At 38.1% G+C, this 26061-nt stretch overlaps 1 protein-coding gene across 1 annotated transcript in view; it reads right to left on the bottom strand.

The window, feature by feature from the left end:
* LOC139939486 (uncharacterized) overlaps positions 1-25253 on the bottom strand; it is a 52504-nt gene extending 27251 nt beyond the window's left edge. Inside the window, exons 1-2 of the mRNA XM_071935443.1 lie at positions 25073-25253; positions 22175-22746 (exon numbers count right to left, since the gene is read on the bottom strand). Of these exons, the coding sequence (XP_071791544.1) occupies positions 22175-22435 (261 nt within the window). The 5' untranslated portion in view covers positions 22436-22746; positions 25073-25253. The remainder of the gene's footprint in view (positions 1-22174; positions 22747-25072) is intronic.
* Between the last annotated feature and the right edge of the window lie 808 nt (positions 25254-26061).

Below are 26061 nucleotides of genomic sequence, written 5' to 3'. Positions count from 1 at the left end.
TTGAAATTAGCAAATTTCTCAACTACAAACTATCTCAATGTTAACCTCTCCATATTAGCCTTAGTCCACACACTAAAGATTCACATTTCAATCAGGGATCTGCATTATTATAGGAGAGCTCAGAGCGTTCCCCAATGTATGCAACTTTAACGTTCCATCGCCGGCAAACCCCTGATAGCCTTCAAATATCCCCCCATCGCTAAAGGAGCAAAGTGACTCATGCATGTGTCATCTCCGGCAACACAAAAAAGTTTAGCCCCCACCCCTTGAGATTAGGACCCCAGCCCCAGAGCCCTGCGAGCAGCTGTCCTTCTTTCCCCCCTCTGTGCCGCGATGCCTTAAGACCGAAACACCAGCGAGCAAGGACAGACAGTTAGCGGACTAGCGTTGTGATCCTGTTAAGCCTCACTCAACACATCTCATCATCATTATTACACACAAGAAGAAATCAACAGATGAAAGTGAAACTCAAGGGAAAGAGAGAGGAGGGGGGCTCTTATAATAAAAGTTACATGCCAAACAGACTGTTGCACTAACAGGGGTTGACAGAAGGGAGTAATAAAGCCATTCAGGTTTTTGTTTGGGATGATAGTTGGATCAGGAATGCCAGAATTCAGCGAGAGGATGATGGGGTGAAATGAGAAGCGATGTGGATTTTTGGCATCCTCCTTGTTCAGCTGTTCAGTCCCTTGATACTGAACCGTGTTTAAAACAAATCAACGAGTGTTTTGGAGTTTTTTAATTGAGTAACAATGAATGAAGCCAATTTGTACTAGGATCAAACACTTAGAAGAAAAAAAACATTAAGTGATGTAAAAGATGGTGATGTTCTTTTCATATTACAGGTCTTGCGCTCTTGAAGGGGCACAGCAATTTTCCTCAGTTATGGGGCACCTCTTTGAGGAATATTTGTATTGGACATTTGCCAAGGGCACCACAGCAAAAGCACAGGGCACCACATCAATTGCTGTGGGTGCAGTGGTTTTATTTCGAGGCCTGATAATAAACGCAACCCCTCCTAGAAATCGGCAAACAAATATTCACATTGAAATGCGATCAGTCTTCTTCAAGAAATGTATCTCTTAATTTGTTTCCTATCAATTTATGTACAAGAAACAATCAAAAGGGAAGTCTTTAAAGGCAGTGGACACTATTGGTAATTGTCAAAGACTAGCCTTCACACTTGGTGTATCTCAACATATACTGTACATAAAATAACAAACCTGTGAAAATGTGAGCTCAATCGGTCGTCGAAGTTGCGAGATATTAATGAAAGAAAAAAAACACCTTGCTACACGAAGTTGTGTGCGTTTAAATGGTTGATTTCGAGACCTCAAGTTCTAAACTTGAGGTCTCAAAATCAAATTCGTGGAAAATTACTTCTTTCTCGAAAACTACGTCACTTCGGAGGGAGCTGTTTCTCACAATGTTTTATACTATCAACCTCTCCCATTACTCGTAATCAAGAAAGGTTTAATGATAATAATTATTTTGAGAAATTACCAATAGTGTCCACTGCCTTTAAAGAAATATATCTCTCAATTTGTTTCCTATCAATTTATGTACAAGAAACAATCAAAAGGGAAGTCTTTAGATGAACAAGTCTCTGAATATAATCGTTGGGAGGGACATTTCCAATCATCAAGCTGGATGTGATGCAACGACATATGTTCGGAAACCATGAACCAAACACGGTCTTATCAGTGAAATCCAACGACTTTAAGAAACAACATCTGGTGGAAGGAAATTAGCTACAAGTCTTTAAATCCTCTTCCCATTTCCAAAAACCTACAAATTGACTGCAGTTTAGGGGTTGTTGAATGATTGTATTCTACGTGACATCTAGAATGAAATCTTCACAAGTCATTCTTCATTAACCTATTTTTCATAGAATAAAAAAATTAAATACGATAAAACACTACCATAAATTTTTGTACAGTGCAGGGCTCGAATAGACCGATCCAATAAGCTCCGCCTGATTGCGTATTGACCAATCACAATGCAACGAAGATCCGACACTAAGGTCCGACATGCGTGCGCGTATCTTGGCGCGCGCGGCAGAGTTGTGCAGAAAGGCATTGGAGAGCCCCACGTGTTCTTGCTCACACGTGCGTCGTGGGCGGAGCCTATTTTAAAGTCATTTAAAGCAGGGTTGGAAATTGGGGGGAATTCACAAGACTGCAGGGCTTGTTTCTCAAAATGTTTACTGGACCAGATTTTGTTTTACAAAAGCAGAATTTAAATGAGAGAAGAACACGAACATACAATACAAGTTTAACATTTGAACTGTTTTGAACTGAACAAGCACTGAGAGGGATTAAACCTCATTTGAGTTGTTTTAGTTTATTATTCCGCAGTCATCAACAAAATTGAAGAAGAATAGAGTTATCAGACTGGAAGTCAGAATTTGAGGAAAAAACACATGACTGCTGAACTAGTACATGTAAAGTGGGTACAACCACTAGACTAGCATAGCCAGTTTCTGTGCAGTACTTGAGATAAACACTGGCCCACCGGCCTGATGCAATTTTTCTTAGCATTGTGCCATTAAACTCATGACTGTACATGCATCGTAATGAATCAACTCTGTTCATGAAATATTGTGGCTTTTCAAGAAATAACCATATAATTGTGACCCTGCTTCTAAATTTGGAGATTACTTACAGAGTCCAGTCCTTTCATGGAACTGAAATGAGTTGACAATTTAATTGACACATGCTCATATTGAGTCAACAAGCTCGTTGAGAGTTCATCTCACAGTTGAGTGACTCAAGGAGTGGGTTCGGTCACATGTGATTGAGTTTGAACACGTTGGTCGGTGATTAATATCTGAGGTTTTCTCAATTTCACAAAAATGATAAAAAGTCATCAATCTGACTCAGAGTCGTTAATTTCATAGCTAATTAACATGAAGTTACAGTAGCTAAGCCTTGTCCACATTTTGCCAGCATCAACATTCATCATCCAGGCCTGGAATTGTATCTATGAGCCTGGAATTGTATCTATCTACATTTTGCAAAGGGCACTTCCATTGGAAAATTTTTGTTTATGGGAAACTTGAGAAGGGGGCGTCAAGGCAAAAGACTAGGAGTAAAACAAAAATAAGTGTTACATGTTAATTTTTAAATTGATGAAAACAGTCATCAGTGTAGACATTATCATTTCAAAATTTTTCTCAAATCAGTTTCCTGAGTATCTTGCTCCCAATCAAAGCATCTACAAAAAATTCAAATTCAACAATGCTAGGTTTTTTGGTAAAGATGTATGTCTTGGAAACGTCATTCTATCCCAGTATCAGAGAGTTTGTGCAACTTCACCTAAAACAGCCAAGAGAGTCTCTGAAATGTCCATTATCTTTGTGTACATGTATGAGGCATCACTTTGGTAGGGCTGGAGGTCATTTCAAGAAAGCCACAAATCGCAAACCGAAGACGCTTAATCCAATTTGCAATCTCCAAAGACTATGTCCAAATTGAACAGGACTGCTCAGAGGCCGGATGACTCCTTCTGATCCATCTGCAAGCTCTTCTTATGACAGTAGGTTACGACTGCCCTGTCTCACAGTACGAGACAATGCAAAAGAACTTCTGATGCACGGTAGCCACACCTTTATGATTAATCTGTATGATAACTATGTACAGGTATTTAGTGTGACAGTAATAATGCAAGGTTCCAGTACCAGAATTAGCATGATGTTCTTTCTGCTGTAGTCCGAGTTTTCTTTTTGCCACAAACAAATCTCAAAAATTTGATCAAATAGCCTGAAATTCCTACATTCAGCTCCCCTGAGTTATTTTCATCATGAATACTTTCTTCTTGTAGCCCCTTACCAAGAGTGGCTTATAGCCTTGCTTATGATGCCCTTGCATAACCCTTTGTACCAATAAAAAATTCCAACTTGTTCACCAAATATCTACGAATGAAAATATTTTGGATTTTTTGGTCGCCGAGAGAAATGATTAAAAAAAAATCACAATAGAAAAAAAAAACAGGAAAAAAACCCATACTGGTTTTATCCACAGACAGAATAAACGTATCATTTAAATTAAATGTAAGACAGCAGTTAACCCCAAAGTCAAACTGCCCCGCTCCTGACAAAAAGTCATTGACTTTACCTTTTTGTTTAAATTTTTTGAATTTGATCCCTACATTAAAAGTATATTTAGATTTATTCATAGAAGTGTCAAAACACATGAAATGTAAAACTTGTGAAAACTTAGGGACAGTTGCAACATGAGTGATTTTGTGAAAATTGTGTTGATCTGAATAATAAGAGTTGGGTGGTGTTGTTTTCCCACGCTAAGAGAAGTATGCAGGTACAGCCTTTGTAACTGCTCGCTACTTGTCCAGAATGTTCCCATAGAACGGCTGATTTGCTAATGGAATTGCCCTTTCTGTGTAGGAACAGTAATCTTGGCCCAACAGGGATGAAATATCACACCTCTTTTTACCACAAAGTTGAGTTGATTGCATGAAGAAATGTTTTCATACAAACGTGGCCAAGTCCAAATCGGCCAAATCCAAAAGTACACAATGTACACAGTAGAATATAGACCATGTAACCTGTAACATCAAGTTTACAAAAGAGCTACGAAGCTTGGGGTTCCCGCAAGCAAAATTTGAACATCTGAGCCAATGGAAGAACACATACAATCTGATATTGTAAGGAGATTGCACTGTATAATTTCTATTAACTTTTAATATAAAGTGGAAGGCACATCTCAAAAACTTAATAAGCAGCTATTTTTAGGACTCTTGAATTTATGTGAATGTAAAATTATTGGGGAAAAATGTAAAATTTCACAAATGACTGGCAGTGTAGTAGCTTGCCTGCCAGAAACGCATGAAATACATGCAGACATAACACAAAATGCAATCACACTTCTAAGTGATTCTAGTCCAAAGCTGCTTAGCATCTAGATGAGGCACAAGCCAATGGATGCCAAACACGCTTAGCACATTGTTCATACCACTAACAATAACGACAGACCCTTTAACTATGCAAAGATTGTGGATGACTACGATAATTAGTATGTACACATGTATCATATCATGCTATCAATTAGCGCACCATACCAGATACATTCCAATAGGGTTCCAGATACTAATTCCGAAACACGTGTTTCTTCAATGTGAACAGATTTTCATTTAATTTGTTGTGTGTTCGCAAACCGCACTTCTCTAAAGAAATGAGAAAGTAGAGGCAAACATTTTAAAGGGGCACCAAGGCCAAGACCAAAGCAATAGTTGCAATGCCCTGTAAATCTCCATAAAACTCAAGGCATGCAAGTGTTTCCCTTTAAAGAAAGTTCAGACTTACCAGCACTGATAGAAATTCCCTTCAAATTGTGCGTCTAACCACAAATGACTCTCACAACCTCACAGACTTGTTGCAAAGCATGCCATTCAACTGAGTGTGCCACTCTCTGATCATCCAAAAACCCACGCAACACCAACTTTCCCAGGTTTGCAGTGTTAAACACAGTTTTGAGATTCAGCTCGGTGACTATGCTGCGAAACCTGATCCAGCATTGATTTTAAACTTGAAAGTGAAACCATCAGACAATGCATTGTCATTTTTAAACTCATTGATCACCCAAGGCAAGATGGTAGATTTCAGAGGTCACTGTGTTCTCCCCAGGGTGCATGCATCAAAGCTAGACTTGCCTCAGCTTAGGCAAGTCTATTGTTTCAATAAAAAAATATATTGCGCTTTGCTGCCTGGTCATCAACTACACAGTAATTATTGACAGTGTTTTATAAAAATGTCCAGTCACCATCGGGGAAATGGTGGATAGTGGAATAGCTCAATGTAAATACAACGTCTCAAAACGGAATAAAATAATTGGATAGTAATCTCTTAGACAGATCACAAACATTCGTTTGGGGATCTGGGCAACTCTGTTCCACCTGTCGATGGATGGGCAGTCAGCCGGGTCCCCGACTTGACCCGAACGCAAAAAGTACAGCTTTATTTCTCCTGGGCGATGAAAAAGAAGCATTGTCATTTCGCAGAGCGATAACTCACAACCGGTCAATTGTTCTTTCTTGTCTTTGGGCTGTCAGAGAGTGAGTGACATGTACACTGGTATAGTCATTGTCACGGCCGTAACACTGTCTTAATCCATCTACGCTCGACTGCGGGCTAGGTGCCCGTGGGGGGAGATAGAATGGGGGGAGGGAATATAATTCAGCGGTTGTATGAATCACAAAGTTGACGCTGATAAGACCTTGTTAGTTTGGGCTTTAAATTGATACGGACATGTTTTCCATAGATTTAAGCTACTCAAAGATCCTGCTTTAATTAATTTTCATCCATAAAGATACTTTTATGAGGCTCACATTCATCACAAGGAAACCATCTTTCTTTTCCAATATACAAGTCTATTAGAATTATAGTGAGGCTCGAGTGTTTAAAGACTGGTGCCTTTCAGATGCCTATCATCTGCAGATGATTATGATTGGCGGAAAAGGGTACAAGACAAGGAAATCATCCAGTTACATCATTTAATCCGACTCTCAGTGGTTTACTATAAAATGCAACAAAAACCTAACCAGCTACCAAAACACAAAACATTTTACTTTTGCAACATCACTTTTTTTCCCCCCAAGAGCTGTTATTTTACCGAAGCCAGAGAGATAATTTGACAAATCCATTGACAAGTCCGTATTTTTGTTATGTAAAAAGCAACACATATTTAGTTTAATTTGACTTGTCACTGATAGTGACTTTGCATGATTTTGATGCCACCAACAGGCACTGACATATCTAGGCTTCTGCATTGCTTGTTCTGGATCTAAACCGTTGTGTTTGTGAGTCACCAACCAGCGAAGCAATGGTCAATCACCCGCAAGTTCATTCTTACATATAGGATTGGCATTGTTCAAAATCACTCACGGTAAAAAAATTTGCTTGTTCATAAAAAATTCAGGGTATTTATTTTCGAACCATAATGAAATATGCTGCAATGTTCAACAGTCATAAAGATAATTTCTGCATATTTTAATATCTTTGGAATAGGGATATGTTTCAAGATAAAACTTCAGGCTGTGCATGGTGGAACAAATACTAAGTAAGGTTGGTTTGCGGTGAAAAGCAAAAATTTTGTAATTCTTCACCTGAATTCTGGTCCCTTTTGATCATTGAACAATAAATTTAAGGACATTTAAGTACTCTTTGTACTGAGTCTAATTTCATCCAAGCTCAGGCCTGATACTCCATGGAGGCAACAAAGGCAATTGCCTCCATGCTGCCCTGATGCCCTTGAAATGCTCAAATAGAAAATTACAATTTCCTCATAGAGAAAATGCCTTGGTGCCCTTGCCCTTTCAAAAACGAAGCATACAGGCCTGCAAGCTTGTCACTTCAAATGTCAGGCAAACTGGCCTTTCATATATGGACACAACTGTAGGAAGGAGAGAGGGGGGGGGGGCAATTATCCTCAGTGATTTATCAGATGTGACCAGTGGTGACACACAGGGGTACAGATAAAACCCCTCAACAAGAGACTGTAGCCAAAAGATTGTTTCAAGGCGATGGTACAACCCTGGTCATGGCTTGAAACTGACACTGCACTGTAGGGCCAGAGGCCGGTGATTTTAGCATCGGGCCAGTAAACTTATGACTAGACAAGTCCGACTGTCTGGTTTTTGCCTAAATTGAATAATATACCTGACTGTGTAATAAAATCTTGAACAATAAAAGTTGATAAGGATTTGAACTGCCTCTAGCTACAAGGCAGTACCAGTGGTTCATACATTTTCTCTAGATTAGCAAAGGTCATGGGTTCGAATCCTACTCGAGTAATATGCCTGTGTTTTTTTCACATACTTCAAGAAGCTATTGAGTAAACAGTGCTTACACACATTGGTGTAAGGCTAAAACCAAATAGTATTGCAAATTTAACATCTATGTTTCACATGGTGACTTCAAATTTGATTTTGTTTTCCTTCTCAATTCTCCATCGAGCTTTGAAGTATGCGTAGTACCAATATGAGACAAATGGAAAAAAAAATTCTTGGTGCCTCTCCAAATCAAAACAGTTTACTCAAATAATGAAGTGTAACTTTTGAGCTACAAGCCAGGTCTTGTGGATGTTCCCACCAAATTCAAACCATGTTGGTATTCCAAAACCAAAGGGACAAGTATCAGTTTCATGTTAAAAGCATTCAAATTCAAATGTCTTCATTTATTTTATTGTTCTGTTGTAATTATTCAAGCTGCTAAATGTAGCTTTCCGAAAATAACCAACTAGTGTTCCCTTTTAACTTCAAAGGTCATACAACCATGAAAATGAAAGCCATTTGTGCATGTGTAATTTTCACATGTAGATTTATTTTTAGTTTCTATTTGTAAAACACACCTCATTGCAGCAGACCGATCTTGGCACTTACATGTAAAACGATTTCACTCTCGGTCGAGGGTACATTGTTTCTCTTCGACAACACCAATGACTCATGGGATAATCTCTAGTGTTGTATCCAATATTTTTTAATTGTGAAACTTCACCTTGTGACTTTTTACTCACACAGCGACTCCACAGACCTGGGGATTTTGTTGTCCTGGGCTTGTGAAATTTACTGGGAGAGCAAAAATACAGCGTGGGACCAGTCACAAACTATTACCAATGGTATTTTTGCTTGTTACCTGTTGTGGGTAAGCAAGGTTTAATTTACTAAAAAATAAATTCGTAGATTTGTACAGTGACTCATAACAGCAGTCAAACTTCTGTTTAAAAAAGAAAAAACAGTTCTGTAAACATTTGACATGCTTCAGAGGTTCCTTTGCAGTACCCCTTTTTTATTTGAGAATATGAAAAAAATATTGACAAGAACTTCAATATCTTACCAGTGATTTTATTTTTTGTAAAATTACATCAAGTGAGGCATCTTTTGCTTTATTTTGTTTTCCCAATATTTAAGAAACTGGTAAATATTTTCTTTAAACAATTTATGTTGTGGTTGCACAGACATTACCGGCTTGCTGTCTCACATTCGTGCATATGATTATGAACAGTTACACCCCTATGTTCCAGTATGATTCTACACCCACATAATTTCTACACCTCTATGTTCCAATGCCCCTAGTGAATTTTCCTAATCTATAAACCCTAACCCCAACCGGGTTGTTCCAGAAAAAAAGTCTGATGATTTACATCAGCAGAGTTTTAAAATCGTCACAAGTTTTTTGGAACATATGGTTGTCAATGTCAGAGCATCAATAGGTTTTCTGAATATAGAGCAGTCACCCATATGCAGTCACTGTTTGTATGAACATGTAGTCTAGGTACCTGTATGTAAGTATTTAAACCTTGTCGAGAATCGCAACCATCACCCCAATGAGAACATGTACAACAGATTAATCCAAATCATTGCATTTTATAATCGTCATTGTTAACATTGATTAATAGTAACGCAGCTCTTGCACATTACCCAGTCCATGTGTTCACCACGTACGTCTAATCAATGCAATATATTCAGAGAATAAATGAGGTTATCAAAGGAGCCACAAGGAAAACTGCTGTGACGCTAGGAAGTGAAAACAGACAAACTGAAACTAAATTCTAAAACGTGAAGTACAGGTATGAGAGTCACAAGACGACAAGAACTGCCAAAACATAAAATGCGCACAATAGCCTACATTGTAATGCTGATAAAAAGAACACGGAATGACTTCTTAAAAGGGAAAAAACTACATAATTATATGAACACCAGATCAACCAAAGTTCCTGTTTGTGAGTATAAGTGTGTATGGTGCAATTAATAGTCTTTCCCATAAAAATTGTATTGGAAAGGCTGTTTGCATAATATATAACATGCTAATTACTTTCTAGCACGCGTACAGACAACAGTGGTTGGCAAAGGGCCCGAGGCCATGGAGTTGTGCACTAGGCTGACGCACAAATGCACATGCGTCACATCACCGCGCGACCCATACAAAACAACGCCATGTTCCCTCAACTTGCCCACTAGTGTGCACGCGCAATGTGCAACTTACATAAATCATGACATTAATTAACAAAGGTCATATAAATCCAGAGGTAATGTAGTAGGTTGGACTCAATGAACTTTTTTATCACTCCAAAGTTCAACAATGAGACATAACAAAAATTTTTTTTATTAGTTCATCAAACTTCCCTAAACATAAAGAAGAAGTTCCGTTCCGGGTTCGATACTGAACTGGTGAACAGTGTACGTTACACTTCAAAGTACTGATTGTGTTTATCATTACTCAGCACATAAAATTATCAACAATCACTTTTAGGGTCTAACCACTCATTTACATTCAATGCTCCTTCCATTGAGTGTAAAGCAATTGTGTAAAAAAGACAAGAGGTGTCATAGTCACACCATAGTGTAAATAAGGAGCATACCTGTGGTGTACCAATTATACGTAATACCAAGCAACCCAAGGCCTACAGAATGCCGCTAATAAAGCTATAGTATTGTTCCTTTATAACTCAATGTAAATGAAGGTTTTTGAATTGATGTACTTTTACATGGCCCCTCCAGCTCATCCCAATGATATGCACATGGACATAATAACCGAGAATGAGTGTCAACAATGACATCATTTGAGGAAGGAGAGAGCAGTTGGCAGCTTAGCGTTCACACCCATATAAGGCTAGAACAGATTATTTTTAAAGGCTGTGCAAAAACTGATTGAACAACAGAAAGCAGCAGGCTCATATCAGAAGTCAAAGTCAAAGGTCTGAAAATTTGAGTCACAGTCTTTAAAAGAAATCCCAAATGCAGCAAGGGAATATTTGGCACGAGATGGAGAGAATCCATTCATAAAATGAAGCCCTCCCCTCCTGTTTAGGTAAAATAAGCTGTGCAGGCCATACGCAAGAAGACCTTGTAAAATATAGGCTGATAATAAAGCTTAAAATTATTGTTTTAATACAATATATACAGTCATCAATTATCATCATGTGCTTAATTGCAAGGGGATCTCAACTAGACCCTTGAAATTTATTGAAGCATTTGTTTTTTACACAAAACAAATAATTTCTCTATCTTGGATGAGGTTTTGACCCAAAAAGCTTCTTAGAATGTAGGGCTTGTTTGTAATCAAACAAGCCCTACTTCACAATCTTGTGAAGGTACTAGCCCTTTATTACTAGACTCTGGTCAGTGGGTAGTTCAGAGCCGAACATTTATATCAGCAACCACTTTTATTAGTGGTCAATTGCAACTGAGAATAGCAACAACTTTCCTGTTTATAATACTGATTCCTAAAAGCTGTGTAGGCCCTAAATGTATTTTCAAATCCTGTAACTTTAGCTTAATAATGAGCAATGGGCAAGCAATGAGGTTCTTTGGGACAATCAAACCCAACGATTTTGACCCACGAAGACAAGGCAATCAAGGTTCTGGGAAACTGAAAGTAGGCTCCAGTCCGGGGGAAGACAATGCGCCCACAGTGGCTGGTATCACCCTCACGTACAGATGAATCATCACTTATTATGTATACCAAAGCAAAGAATTGAAGGGGCACCAGGAGGTATGATTACCCAACAGCCACGTGGACAAAAGACAACAGGGTTGCGTGCCAAAAAACACTGGGTTCACACTAAACAAACCCTTGACACGTTTTCCCTGGGTGCATGAGATTGAGTGGGGAAAGAAAAACACTCTTCAAAACTGTATGGTCATACAAGAATTTGCAAGAAGGTACTTCCTCAATCTGCCTAAATTGATGGGTGCACTTGAACTCTTCACTACTTCAGATTTTGTTATCAAAATACGAGGCACTCCTTGAGGATTGTGTCAAATCCTATTTAACCAATTCTCTGCCTCTATATGAGTGCTGAGAATATAAAGGGTCTTTCATGATTGTGCTTGGATATTTACCTCCAATTACACTAAGCATGGAAGCAAGAAAAGAAGATCTTTCAACATGATTGCTATCTTACATTGTAGACCTTTGTAATTTTAACGGGGCTTTTGTTTCACCAGTACAAACTATCAATCATTGTACAAGAGGTTATAATCCTGATTTATCACTATCATCATGCACCGATGTGTATAAAAGCACTTAGACTCAGTACTTTTTCTAACTGCGAAAAAAATCCACCTGCAAATCACTCGGGTTGGAAGTTGCCTGTGTTTTGTTTTTTACAGAACTTGGGAAAGGTCTGAGTATATATACAGTGCTTTATACTTCAGTGTAAGGGTAAAACCAAGTTGTATTCTTTATCCCCAATGCAGAACTAAAATCTATCAGAAAAAAATAGTTCAAACAATCAAAGATAAGATTAAGAACTGGGTTTTAGTTGTCCAGCAACAATATTAAATATAGCCCAAAGTACACAGCGTTCAATAATAGTTTCCTAATCGAACCACCTCACAAATTTAGGTCAGCAATGAACAAGTCTACCATTATCTTCCATCCAGCCTCGATTTGGATGGGTGGGTTTTGTACTGAAAGTTAAAACAAGATGGCCGAAGAAGAGTGATGAAGGCCCAATTACCCATCCAGGATGAGTCTCATCAGTCACGGCCGATAGCCGATCGTGTGGACTGGATAGGGAGTGCAATTGAGTCAGCGATTTATCACTGCTATAGAAGTTTTGAAAGGGGGGTTATGCCATCTAATAAGCTGCAGTCTTCTGCAGTGATGTCATACATCATAATTACGTGTGATGTCAAGCTATCAGATACTTCTCTGGAAACCATTTAGAATTGCTTTGTCCCTTGCGTGCCGAACAAACGCTTGTGGATTAACGGGAATTGCTCAGACAATGTCACCATCAACTTAAATGGAAAAAGAGTGGCCCTGTAGAAAAGTCGCTCTGCCAACTGACACATTGTCTTAAAACTGCTTCAGTTAGATCTATCTTCATACATTTTTGTTGTTGAAAAGCTTGGTGTTTTAGTACAAAAAGCCGATGATGATTCAGAGTCGAAGAATGGGTTTTTATTCCAGAGGAGTTTGCACACAGAGGGTACTATAGTTTGTGTCTTTGTGTGCCATATTTAAAGAGATTTTATTACCTTCTCGTAAAATTAAAGTTGTTTGCCCTAATTTTATGCAAGTTTCACAAAGGACTGTTAAATCTTTGTTATTACTTAAAATACAGGCAAAGGAATTTATTTCTATGACTGCTACAAATGAACAAACGTGAACAATACAGAGGCCACAGCAGGCCTGTATGCTTCGTTTTTGAAAGGCCAAGGGCACCAAGGCATTTTCTCCTTTAGTAAAGGGCACCCTATGAGTAAATTGTAAATTTCTACTGGAGCATTTCAAGGGCACCAAGGCAATGACCAGGGGCAACGGAGGCAATCGCCTTCGTTGCCTCCGTGAAGTATCAGGCCTGCCACAGACACTACGGACTGTTTCCTCTGCTGACCTGGTCTTGGCTTTGGTGTCCTAAACACAGTTTCAAATATCTTCATTCAAAAAAACTAAAGGCTCTTTTTCTTAAAGAAAAGTTGCCTTACCTTTTACAGAAATGTAAGCCCAGACCTGGGACCAACCTCATGAATACTCAGTACTTGAACACTCGATGCCGATGGCCAACTCACCTGAATCAATTACTCAGCCACCCAAATACTACGCAAACCCACTAGAACTCAGCAAATACTCAAATGAAAAGTACTAGACTACCACACATTGGTAAAAAGTTTTATGAATCTGAGCCCTGTACCCTTTTTTAAGAACTGTACAATGTAAGTAAAGCAGTCTCATCCTCAATATGCATTGCAGCTACTTTCATCTTTAAAGTTGTGCATATTTACATAAAACCAAATCACAGATATTCACCAAGAAGAAGAATACCATTTTGGGGATGTTTCATTCATAGTCCCTGCTCTAATTTCTCAAACATTGACTCACTGCCCCGTTGAAACAAAATCAATTTGCTAAGGTGTCCCAGCGGTATTATCAATCTAAACCAGGCTGTCATTCAATATAAAATATTGCTTCTCTTCCTTCCTGAAAGAAAAGAGAGCTCAGTTTCCCCATCCCTTGTTGATTCGTCTTAAACACCAAACAAGAATGATGTCATGCTATTGTTTGACTTTCAGGAAGAGGACAGGGCTTCACATGACACTAAACACAGGCCGACTGGCCACAATTCGCTCGGATCCATTTCAATCGCGGCTAGTTTTACATGCTGTTGCAAGATTCTTCAAATTCCCAATGCATCTCTCATACTAAGGAAATAAACAAATTTCCTTGAAACAAAGTCTGGGGTATAGATATGGGTGATTTTGAGCTTGGCATGGGAAGTGTTGCTTGACACCAGATTGGCTTCCCTGGGAATTCCTGCAAGTTCATTAGCGGGGTATAAAGTGTTTGTTTTTGTTTCCTTTCAATCTTCAAAATCGCAATCCAAGAAAAAAAGGGCTTTGCAAGTGTACTCCGTGAACACAAATTAAAACTTGATTTATTGGAAAAAAGGTGTTTACAACATGTCTTACAACATGTCTCAAAACAAGTTGTAAACAAAGCCATTGCAACTGAATGAGCATCAATTATTTCCACTCATGCATAGAGTATTGAGTTATGCACAAAATTATAATGTAGTACCACTAATTAGAATAACAAATTTCAGCAACATTTATTTGAAAAATTTTCCCTAAACTGTGAAATTTGTTACCAAACACCATATTAAAAAATAAGGTAGTTTTTTAAAAACAAGCTTATTAAAGAAATTATGTCAGTATGAAGGAATAACATTTCTAAAAAAGTTACATGATTACTCTCATTTTGCAATCTGTTTTCTTCAGTGAATCACTAGATTAGCTTAAAAAAAATGAGCAGAAAATTGTATAAACAAAATTCTTATCAAAACACTCAAATTTTCCAGGTCTGGTTGAAATTTCAAGTTTGCATTAACAAAATTGGTCCCCAGGAATACCCTCATTTCATTGTACTTCAATTTAATAGAGAGTTCCATTCCAAACACCTTGCTTGCAGTATTGCTCGATACTTCTTTATTCGATGGTTGGGGGGGGGGGAGGAGGAGGAGTACAGAGTCCACAGTCTTCCCTGTGTTTCCAGTGATTGACAAGACAACAATTGCGGCAAAGGATACAACGTAATGAGCAGCCCACGGCAACAAGATGCCGTGGGGGCTGGGCGATTGTTGTACCAATCACTCATTATGAAAATGATTTTAATAACGTTGGATGACTCATAACGCCATAGCATGACAATCAACATACATATATGACAGGCTCTTGTACATGTATGTACGTGGACACACAGATGTCCAACACGCCACGTTTTCGAAGCACTAAGCTCTGGCTATCTTTGGAAACAGTGTGTTATTCATATCAATTAAAAAGTTCAGCCTGTACACTGGCAATACTTCACAATAATAAGTACTAATTACTTAACAGATTCCACACTATATACCTACAGGGAATTCTGTGATCTATTGTTTTCGACATTTAATTATTTCACAACCTATCGAAGCGTACTTTAAAAATCTGTCCACGGTCATCAGAATTGTTTTTTTTTTTCCCTAAGAAGACTAGAAAATCCATACTAAGAAGAAAATCTGATAAGCTTAATATGTTCCACTTGGGTAAGCATGGATTTATCACCTACAATTGCATATTGATATGTGGACACGTGAAACTAGGCCAAGACATCTTTTAATTTGCATGAATTACAAGCCAATGCATGCTGAATAATAAGATTGTCAATTCTCTACGGGTAGTTTACGTCTCCTTAAAAGACTTTTTACGACACTCTCGAGGAGTACAGCGCAGGCAAGAAATGTTTAAAGGCACTGGACACTATTGTAATTTGTCAAAAGCCAGTCTTCTCACTTGGTGTATCTCAACATATTAGCAAACCTGTGAACATTTGGACTCAATTGGTCGTTGAAATTACGAGAGAATATTGGAAGGAAAAACACCCTTGTCGCACAAGTTGCGTGCTTTTAGATGCTTGAATTTGAGACCTCAACTGAGGGTTTCAAATTCAATTCAAATATTTTATGAGAAAATACTTCTTTCTCAAAAACTATGTTACTTCAGAGGGAGCTGTTTCTCACAGTGTTTTATACTATTAACAGCTCTCCATTGCTTGTTACCAAGTAAGTTTTTATGCTAGCATTTACTTTGAGTAATTACAATAAGTGTCCAGTACTTTTTAATAGGCTTTTATTTTTACAAGGCTGTTTTTTGAGTTATAAGAGGCACAATGTAGCAGTCATTCTAGTGTCTTCACTCCTTCATTGCCTTATCTTTGGCTGATTTCAACAACAGCCTGTGCCACTTTTCGTTTTTTTTATCAATCTTTTGATGATCCTTGAGTTCCCTATCACAGTTAATAGACTCGTGAAGGAAGGATTAGGAAGCGTTACGCGCACTTTAACAGAACACAACATTCAAATACGCGTAAGACTTGAAAAGTCTTGGGACTTTCATTCTCTCATAATAATAATACTGGGTTCTTAATACTTCGCTTTATCGCAACCCTAGGGCTTCTGAAGGTGCTTGCAATTTGTTTTTTTAAACAGGATCAGCAGAGCTCGCTTTGCATATGAACTATCTTCTATGGTTTTCAAGGTGCTGCGCGCATTCAGCAGCCACTGCCAGGGCCAGGAATCTCATTTTATCAGAAAGGGGCAAGGCCAGTCATATTGCAATCTTAAACTCTGTGGGAAACTTCAGTGCACAGGGGCAACCAGGCCAAGACCAGGGCAACATAGGCTATTTCCTCCATGTTATTCCAGGCCTGATCACCATGCTGTCCTCATCATTGTCAAGTTCCCTACGTGCCACACCAATAATGTCCACTAATTATCCATAATGTCCACTAAGGGACCAGACTATTTGGTCCCTCGCAGCCTCAGTTTGGTTACATTGATTTGAATTGCGCAAGATGGCTGCCAACAACGATAATAACCAGTGTGTATTCATGAGCTGACCAACCCACAAGGGAGGTGATCGCTGTATTCAATTATCAAGTGCAAATTACATGTATACACAAGCTTATCAGCACTTGCAAATAAAAAACCTCCATACAATTAATTTCCAGAAGGTTTTAGGAGGGGGGGTGGGAAAGATGAGTCATCAGAAGTGGACACAGGGGTGACCATTCAATGATGACCATTAGACAATATTCATAAACCAGCTGGAGTGGAATTAATAATACATGGTTTCCACTAGTGATTAATATTAGCACTCAGTGTTGATGCACAGTCCAGACTTGCATCTTGCACTGTTTTTGGACAGTAAGTAAACACTTAGATTTTTGTTCTACACCCAAAATTTGTCAGGAAGTTTATTTATAACCAGAGCCTAATTTCATAGAGCTGCTTGAGCAGAAAATGTTGCATAACATTTTTCTGCTTAGCAGAAAAGAGCAGAATACCAGTCACAAATTGTATGTGGTATGCATTTTGGCTAGTTACCATATTCTGGTAATCATAATTTGCTTAGCCACTTTTTGCGCTTTTAAAAGCAGCTCTGTAAAACAGAGCCCTGAATTGACTTGGTTGTTTGTGTCTTGATGATAAATTAGCTGTTATGTTAAGGAATGGCAAAAATACAACTGAAAACACCCTATAGCAAAAGCTACTTGCACATCACCCAAAAAACCCTGAGCTTAGAAACTAGTAATACGTCACTGAAATTCCTGCAATCGATACTCGCAGTATTCAAACACACACAGTGTACAGCTTGTCAAGATGAACCTATGCCCTCATGGCCTGTACATTGTAACCTATGAGTCATCATTTGCGTTGGTCAATTTAATAATATTATCAGACCACTGGCTAAACTGCTAGATCTCTTGACATGTACTATGGGTGTACATGTGCTTGTACAGTTCTAGTACAATTTTACATACATTGAGTTCTGTAGTTTAGCTTGCCAGTATTGTTAGGTCGTATCTGAATTTACAGCTACAGCTATGGCTTCAGCTGAATCTCTGAATTATCAGGTGTAGCAGGATACAAAGTCCTAAGCAATGCCCTTAGCAACAGTCACAGCCGTAGCCATACATTTACTGATTGTGTAACTGTAAGCATATCTCATTGTACTGTACTGTGCGCACTGTACTTTTGGCCACAAAATTTTATGAGAAATTTAGTCTTTGCTGAAACATACAAAAATAACGCATTTCAGTAAGTGATTTCTCTCTAAACTACAGTGCATTGTGCCAATCAATGTACATTACACAACCATGATCACATTTCGGACAAGAAGTAGATAAACATCTAAAAGTGTAATAAATTATATATGGCCATCATACAAGTTTTACTGATTAAGGGATTACTGTCTGTACTGAAAGGTATGTTCATCTGGGGTTATGATCTTGACCAAAAAAAGAAGTAATTTCAGTCTGGAAAGAATGCCTTTTAAATGTATGTACTATGTAATGGTAGTAATATCTTGCAAAATAATGTATAGTTGTTCTCATTGATAAGAAATCAATTAGAAGCTGGGCAAACAAAATTGAATCTCCACAGACCGTCGTTTGCGACTTTTGGAGATTCAATTTTTGTGATGTCTGTTTGTGAATGCTACAGCCAGAGATGCAGTTGGTACCTGCTGTCACCTCGCTCGGATGAATTTTACAATTGTACATTATTTTTGTCATGTCACTATTCTTTGCAAAACTTTCAACCAATTTAGGTCCAAAGTGCTGCGAAAAGGAAGTTAGCAATTGGTTAAACGTCTCTTCCTCTTGGTGAAAACATCTTCTTCAAAAAGTAGACAATGTACGAATTAGCTGAAACTTTCATAATTGACTTTTTTGTCTTTCTTGATAATTTTGCCTATAAATCATCGTTACATTTACAAAATATCAATCTATCAGAGACCCTACCTTTAAACATCCTGGGCATAAATTCATGCCATGTGTGCATTCAAATCCCTTCCTTTCTGTTCTTCTTAAAAAAAAAAAAAAGTTAGCAGTATAAGGTGACTCTTCTAATTCAAACGTTAACACTCTCTTGGAAATAAAGTTATCAATCAAGTGAGTAATGAAGTCTTTTTATGGGATTTAACTTTACACCTAGTACTTACAATTGTACATTATTTTGTCATGTCACCATTCTTTGCAAAACTTTCAACCAATTTAGGTCCAAAGTGCTGCGAAAAGGAAGTTAGCAATTGGTTAAATGTCTCTTCCTCTGTGGCAAGACATTCATCAAGTGCTCCATCAACTTCCCAATGTTCAAGTCTAGAGCTTCATGAATCCCAAGTCCAAATATTTTGATATGGTCTACGACAAAACATAACTGACAATATAATTTTTACAGCCCGAACTTCCGATTTTCTAGAAGTGAATTTGACTCAGAATAGGTCTGACAGCTGGGGGTTATTGAAGCTCTGAGATGACAACCACCAAACAAAAAGTTAAGAATGGTTTTCATTACTATGGACTCAAGTGCAGTCTGGAACAAAACACAAATAAACCCAGGAACAATCTTGGATAGAATCAAATATAAACACTTTTTACATTAGCGCTGTTAAAATCTGCTCAGCAATGAAACATTGTCAATCCCCAAGAGCCCAATGTGAACCATTATCACTTAGAAAGTAAATTGGTTGTTCTACTCCTCTTTTAGTCTTCAGTTTAAAAAAACCAAATAAATTTCATTGAGGAAGTAGACAATGCCTTATACCATTTTTAACATCAGGAGAAGTTCGCTACAAATAAGTGAACAATCTGCCGAAATGCCCGGTCACACAGGCCCCGATAACGAGAACGATAAAAATGCACGCCCTCGATTGGTTGAAATGCTCCACGCAGAATACGCCCACGCTCATTCAACCAATCGAGGGCGTGCATTTTTATCGTTCTCATTTCGTTATCGTTATCGGGGCCTGTGTGACCAGGCCTTTACCATTATACATCAAAACAATATAGGGCCTACTTCACAAACATTTTGCCTAACTACTATAGCACTCATTGCGCACAAACCATGTTTAGTCTAAATATTGTGCTTGTTGAAACATTTCTGGACAAAGTCAGTCCCTGCAAGTACATTGTATTGTACCAGCCTACATGTAGTTCCATATCAGACTTTGCGTAATTTTCAAATTGCCAATCTATCACAGACTTTTTTAGTATACTGATAGTATAGTACCCACCATGCCCCATCAAACACAGCGAGGAGACATTGTGCGCAGCATGACAACCATTTCTTTTCTCATCACCCACGCCACTTTGTCAAACGGAAAGGCAGGATTGATTACTAGATTAGTTGCCTATTAATGCAAAGTTTGTCCACGAACTTAAGCCCATGGTGCATAAATCAAGATTCACAAGGCAGCTGATGAACAACTACATGGTACAAGCAACCCTGGATAGCTCATTACCTAGTCATGTACTGTGTACATTGTAGATGAGCTGTCCAATCACGTTCCGTTCAAAACTAATGAATGAAAAGTCCAGGCATTACAGTTCTCCCCATGCACAAGCTAGCATACCAGACCGATTTGTACAATTTTTATGTTTTTTAAAACATAAAAATTGTAGTTTTAAGATATTTGCAAAAACCATTTATAAGTAAAACCATTAAAAAAAATGTTCCAGATAGAGATCTAAAATCCACCTCCAGTAAAAAAAACATTTCTAAGACCTTCATGTGCTTGGTCAAGAATGCCTCACAAGTTTTGAAAAATCCTGGGGAGAACTGTGGGCCGGTGCAGAAACAATTCATACATTTATTTTTATTTATTATTTAGTTGTTTAGTTGGGTTTTTTTGTTTTTTGGGGGGGAGGACACACAGTGATTTATTTTTTTAAAAGGCAAATTTATGCTTGGTACAGAAACCAAGATTTTTAATTGCTCAATACCAGTTATTAACACTCCCTTTACAGTGGTCTACTGGCCAAGTGCAAATAAAAAACATAAGAACCATTCAGAACTCACTCCAACCGGTCCGGCTGGCTAGTTCAGAGTTGAAAAGCATCCCAATTCAATATGAACTAGTGAACAAGAAGACGGACAAGTGAAATGACAAGCTACCTGGTCCTTCTTCCCAGTTACTAAAAAAGTAAAGGACAAACCCTGAAACAACATCTGTAATTCAAATTCACTCTTGAGTCTATTTAGGAAGTTATTCCACTATTGAACCAGCTAATGAAATCTATCAAGCAAAACTTCCCAAAGTTCTGAGTCAACGTTTCAGGGCGTCTGTGTGTGTACCCCCTCTTTCTACAACTCGCAGTCCAAATGATGACATGAGTTGAAAAAAGGAACAGGCAATTGAATTTCCTTTTTACATTTGAGGATAAACCCAAGCAGGATGAGATAATTGCGTTAGCTTCATGGTTCCTCTTTCCTATTCTCTCGCAAATCTTTCGGACTTTGGTGAGATGGCCTTGTTCTGTCTGACAAAACAGGGAACTCTCATCTGAGGATTTGTATTCAGGGATTTGTAAGATTAATATCCTTAAATCACTTTGATTAACTGATAAGATACAAAAGGGAAGAGCCAAGGAATTCCCCACTTCTACCCAGGCTATGTGTTTATTGTGGAAGTACAGCAACCACATGATCAACAAACAAGTGTGCAATGAAACCTTAGGGCAAGGCACTTTACAAAGATCAGGGTCCACTTTCGCAGCGCTAGTGTTAAAAACACAAAAAGTAGCTAAGCACAAAACAATTAAGCTTATTCAAGAATGAGGTTACCGGGTAGAACACCATGTCACATGAGCATCTGTGACTGGTACCCTACTAGTTTTTGCTTAGCAGCGAACTTTTTTAAAGCAACTGAGCAGAGTTATGACATTGGACCCAGCTGAATTAAACAAGTTTTCCAGTCACATCACACTCACAGCAATAAATCCGCAAAAACCAATAAGGAAACATCAAATCAAAACTGAAAGTCAGGTTATTATTTTTAACTAGTTCCTATTATCTTAAGACGCCCACAAATGAAACTGCACGTTCACAAAGTACCATACCATGGTTAAAATACGGAAGTGAACTAACACTGTGCTTATGATACAATCACAAAAAGATCTGTACAAATCACATTTTAATCATAATTCTTAGCAATTCAAAATAACTTCATATATATTACAATTCAAGGATAGCCAGCATTGCTGTTAACGAATCGTATTGTTGTAGATGTGGCTACATAAAAATCAACGGATGCAGCGGGAAAAAATACTCTTCGGTGGAAAGAATTATTAACCAGTTTCCAATTCACAATGGGCCACTTCAAATTTGTCTCCTCTTACCTTGTTCTGCTCAAGCCTTCTCTTCACGATCTTTGAGCATCCAACATTGACCGAGTTGACAACATGGGAAGTATTATACTCCAAGAAAGATCTGCTATCAATCAGCAGAGTTTTCTCCGAACTCCCGCTGTGAAGAAGCTCGGCGAGTAGACCCGGTGGCAGCATGCGTGTCCACCCACAGATAGGGGGTACCCTACAGTTCATTTTACGTATTGGTGTCTTGAAAGGATGGGCTACAGGTACATCTAATACTAGATGCATGAATGCTGCTTTGTGATTGGTCCTTTGGTGAGGAATGGAGGATGGAGATCACGACGGAGGTGATTGTGCTCTTCATGGGTTGGGTTCTGTCTTTCTTTGTGGTTGGTTGAATTGCGTTTGAGCTTTCAAAAGATTTCTCAGTAAAAAAATCTCCACTTTCACTTAATTTGTATCTCTTGTTACTTACACTTTGCTTTTACACAGTACTTTGGACTAACTCATGACCGGACTTAAGTTAAACTCCTTTGCGAATCCTTCAACTGGTTATAACCGGTTTCCATCCAGCAGAAACTGGTTTCTTCTTGTTTTGACTGTAAAGCAAACCACAGGAAAACCAGATTACAATAAACAGTTCAATATTGTTATTATTATGAACTGTGTAGTCTTCTTTTTTGCATAACATACCACACACAAACAAAAACCTTTTTAGCTTTAATTTTTAATTTTTTTTTAAATTGGTTCCAACACACGTTGCCTCTAGCTATTGGTTCATTTTTCGAAGAAAAAAAATCAGATGTGATTGCACAATATGTTGTCAGTGGTGAGGTCATTGAAATTAAAATTAACCTAAAGCCAACAATTTGTTTTTATATATTTTTTTTCTGAAGCCATGACTATATTTAGCCAGTGAGCTTGCCTCTACATGTAGCAAGGCATTATTTGATGAGTCACTTGGCAGTGCGCGGCTGCTATGCAACGGCCAGCTCGAGGTCCAACATGTACGGCCATCAGTGAACACACAACTATTATACAATCCAGTGAAATCCTGCCTCGGTCAATAGCAGATCAGAGAGGGTCAGTTTCTCTAGCTGAGAAACAAAAAATCAATTTTTTTTTTACCTGATGGAGTTTTAATATTTTCTTGGAAAATTTATGCTGTTACTGCACAGGGTAGGGGTTCTAGGATCTGCGCAGGTGTACCACTGTACATTAATTACATGGATGCTGTTTTTCATAACATAATAACAGCAAAATTGGAAGCGTGAATGTATTTAAAACTGACTTACTGGAAAATTAATGTCTGCAAGAAAGCCTTAACAATTATCAAATATGGTTTTGTGCTGCAGAATATAAATATTTGTGCCAGATAGATATTTGAACTCGGATAACTTACAAAATTTAAGTGGAGGGGGCTGAAAAAGCCATGGTTTTTGACCAGATAGGGAGGCTGAAAAAGCCATGGTTTATACCAGATCATTGTGGTCATTATTTCATAAAGCAACTGCTGTAGTGCCCTGTGCTTTTGCTGTGGTGCCTGTGCTAGGTTCCTGTGTACAGGTTAAGATTTTCCTGTGCCCCGTCCCTGTGTTTAAGGCTTAAGCGTAATATAGGCTTAAGCGTAATATACTTTTTTAAAAATAAAAACTGTAAATTTAAACTATTTATTCTGATCAGCGTCTAATCAGGGATTTGTTATGAGTTATCCAATGAGCAGTGGAATCTTTTAATAACACATGTGCTGGTATCACATTGTGAAGAGTACAGAAGGAATTCCAGGGAAGACGATAGAAAGTTCAAAGTCAGCATGGAGCCCTGTCAGCGCCAGAAGATGGAAGAGTACCATGGGAATACGGCATTAGTTTTTTATGAATTGAGGAAATTGCGATGGTATCGAGGAATGATTTACATTAGTAATAGTTGCCATGTCATACAGTTGCTACATATTTTGAAGAATGACAGAGTAACTATATGATATATCTTGTTAAAAATATTGTATACAACTTGGCAAACAGAAATGCAAATTTTGCAAAAACAGGAATGGCCAATAGCACATCACTTAATTACGATTTTCACTTGTTTATGAAGGAAGAAAATGAAGGATATAGTTTATAATAGTTTAATATAAATTAATTTCTGTAATTTCTACCTCCATTAAGTATATAATCCTAGAACTATGAGGTTCTTTCTGCTTGTCTCCACGATAATGGGACAAACCTCATAGTTCTACTTAGGACTAGGAGTAGGCCCTTCATCATGTCCATTAGTTGGGAGGCCTATGATTAAATGTGCATGACAAATAAATAAAAGAGATGACACAACAAACATCAATTTTTTTCCAAACTCGCCTATTATTATTTTGAGTAATAACCAGTAGGCCTATAACAATTGTTATCATCTAGTTTATTTATTTTGCATTGACATTCCTTCAAAACTAGCACGCTATGATTTATATAATATACATGTAATGTTCTAAAATGTGATTGTGTGTTTGTGGTTGTAGACCTCAAAAATTGAAAAATACTAACATATAATCGCCATTTGAATAGGGATTTTTTTTAATGGCCAATTTTAATTTCTCTTACATTTTTACAATGTTTTTTTTTCAAAACACCACCGACCTTTTCGATACTACCTCCAATCCAATCCACGAACTACTTAACTAGTCTGCCATACTTATGGACGAAGGGTCAAACACCGAATTCAGTATTTGTATGTGTGGCAGAATACGTGTGCACTTAATTTATAAACCACAGAATAAAAAAAAGGCACACAACGACCAGCTGTTTCTGCCACAGTTTAGAGTGCCGCACATTCGCCGATCGTCTGCTGCATGCACGAACAGCAGTGCAATGGCAATGCAGTAAGGCAACGTACGTAGTGATAACATTCGAAAATATAAAAATATAAATAACTTACTCCCGTTCTTTTGGCTCTTTCTCCACATTCAGGTCTCAGCCCAGGTCAGCCCTCGAAGCCCCCTTGCACACTCAATTTCCTTCCCTTCTCCCGAAAAGTCCCGCTTTTCGGCAAAATCCTTGTAAAAGTCAACGTAAATTTGTTCTCCATAATCTTTCACACAGTTTTTTACAGCGCTAAAGCTCCGCCATACATCATGACATGCGCATTGAGCAGCTGGTTGCCGTGCGATGAGGTCATGATCTATTTTAAGCCTGTACGTCACCTTCGGCCAATGGAGATGCGGGATTCCCCAGCCAATGACAACTCGTGCGCTCGTGGCAAGGGATTGCACCAAAGTTTATGAATGGGAGGGATAACAAAAGGCCAGTGTTGTAAAGTCCGTAAACTACAAATTAACGGGACACGGAATTATGAGCACGTGCCGTGAATAGTGCTGATTCATCGGCCTGTGCAGACGTCTGACAATAGAATGGGGAATTTACTGCAGTGTTTACATTCATTACTAGGCAGGGCCAAAAATACGACGAAAACAAGTATTATAATTCGTCGGAATGTATTTTTGCATCATGTATTTTTTTTAGTCATTACATATGAACGTTACACATCACCCGGATCAAGTTTGCATGGTGCGAAAATAGCATATTATATACACTATATGTCTGTGTACTGAATGATGATAATAAAACATGTATCATATTTGTAAATAAACACAAAGAATGCAGTTTCAAATAATATTATGGAAACAAAATACATTTGGCTTTTGTTTTGTTTACATATTCAAAGAATTTTGGCAGCAAGCAAAAGCTTGTTTATGTGTCCTAAGTCCTGTTCAGATAAAAATAAAATGAAGGGAGTTATGCTCAAACAACATTAGGCCTAAACTCTCTTAACCGATGAGAGGGGACAATTCGACAGTCACCTTTAATATAAAAAATAATGTACAGTGATGACGTTAGGCCTAAACTATTTGTAATTTAAATTTGTAT

This window comes from Asterias amurensis, chromosome 7 (assembly GCF_032118995.1).
Source record: "Asterias amurensis chromosome 7, ASM3211899v1".
Classification (NCBI taxonomy): Eukaryota; Metazoa; Echinodermata; class Asteroidea; order Forcipulatida; family Asteriidae; genus Asterias; species Asterias amurensis.
This window is presented reverse-complemented; position numbering and strand designations above follow the sequence as displayed.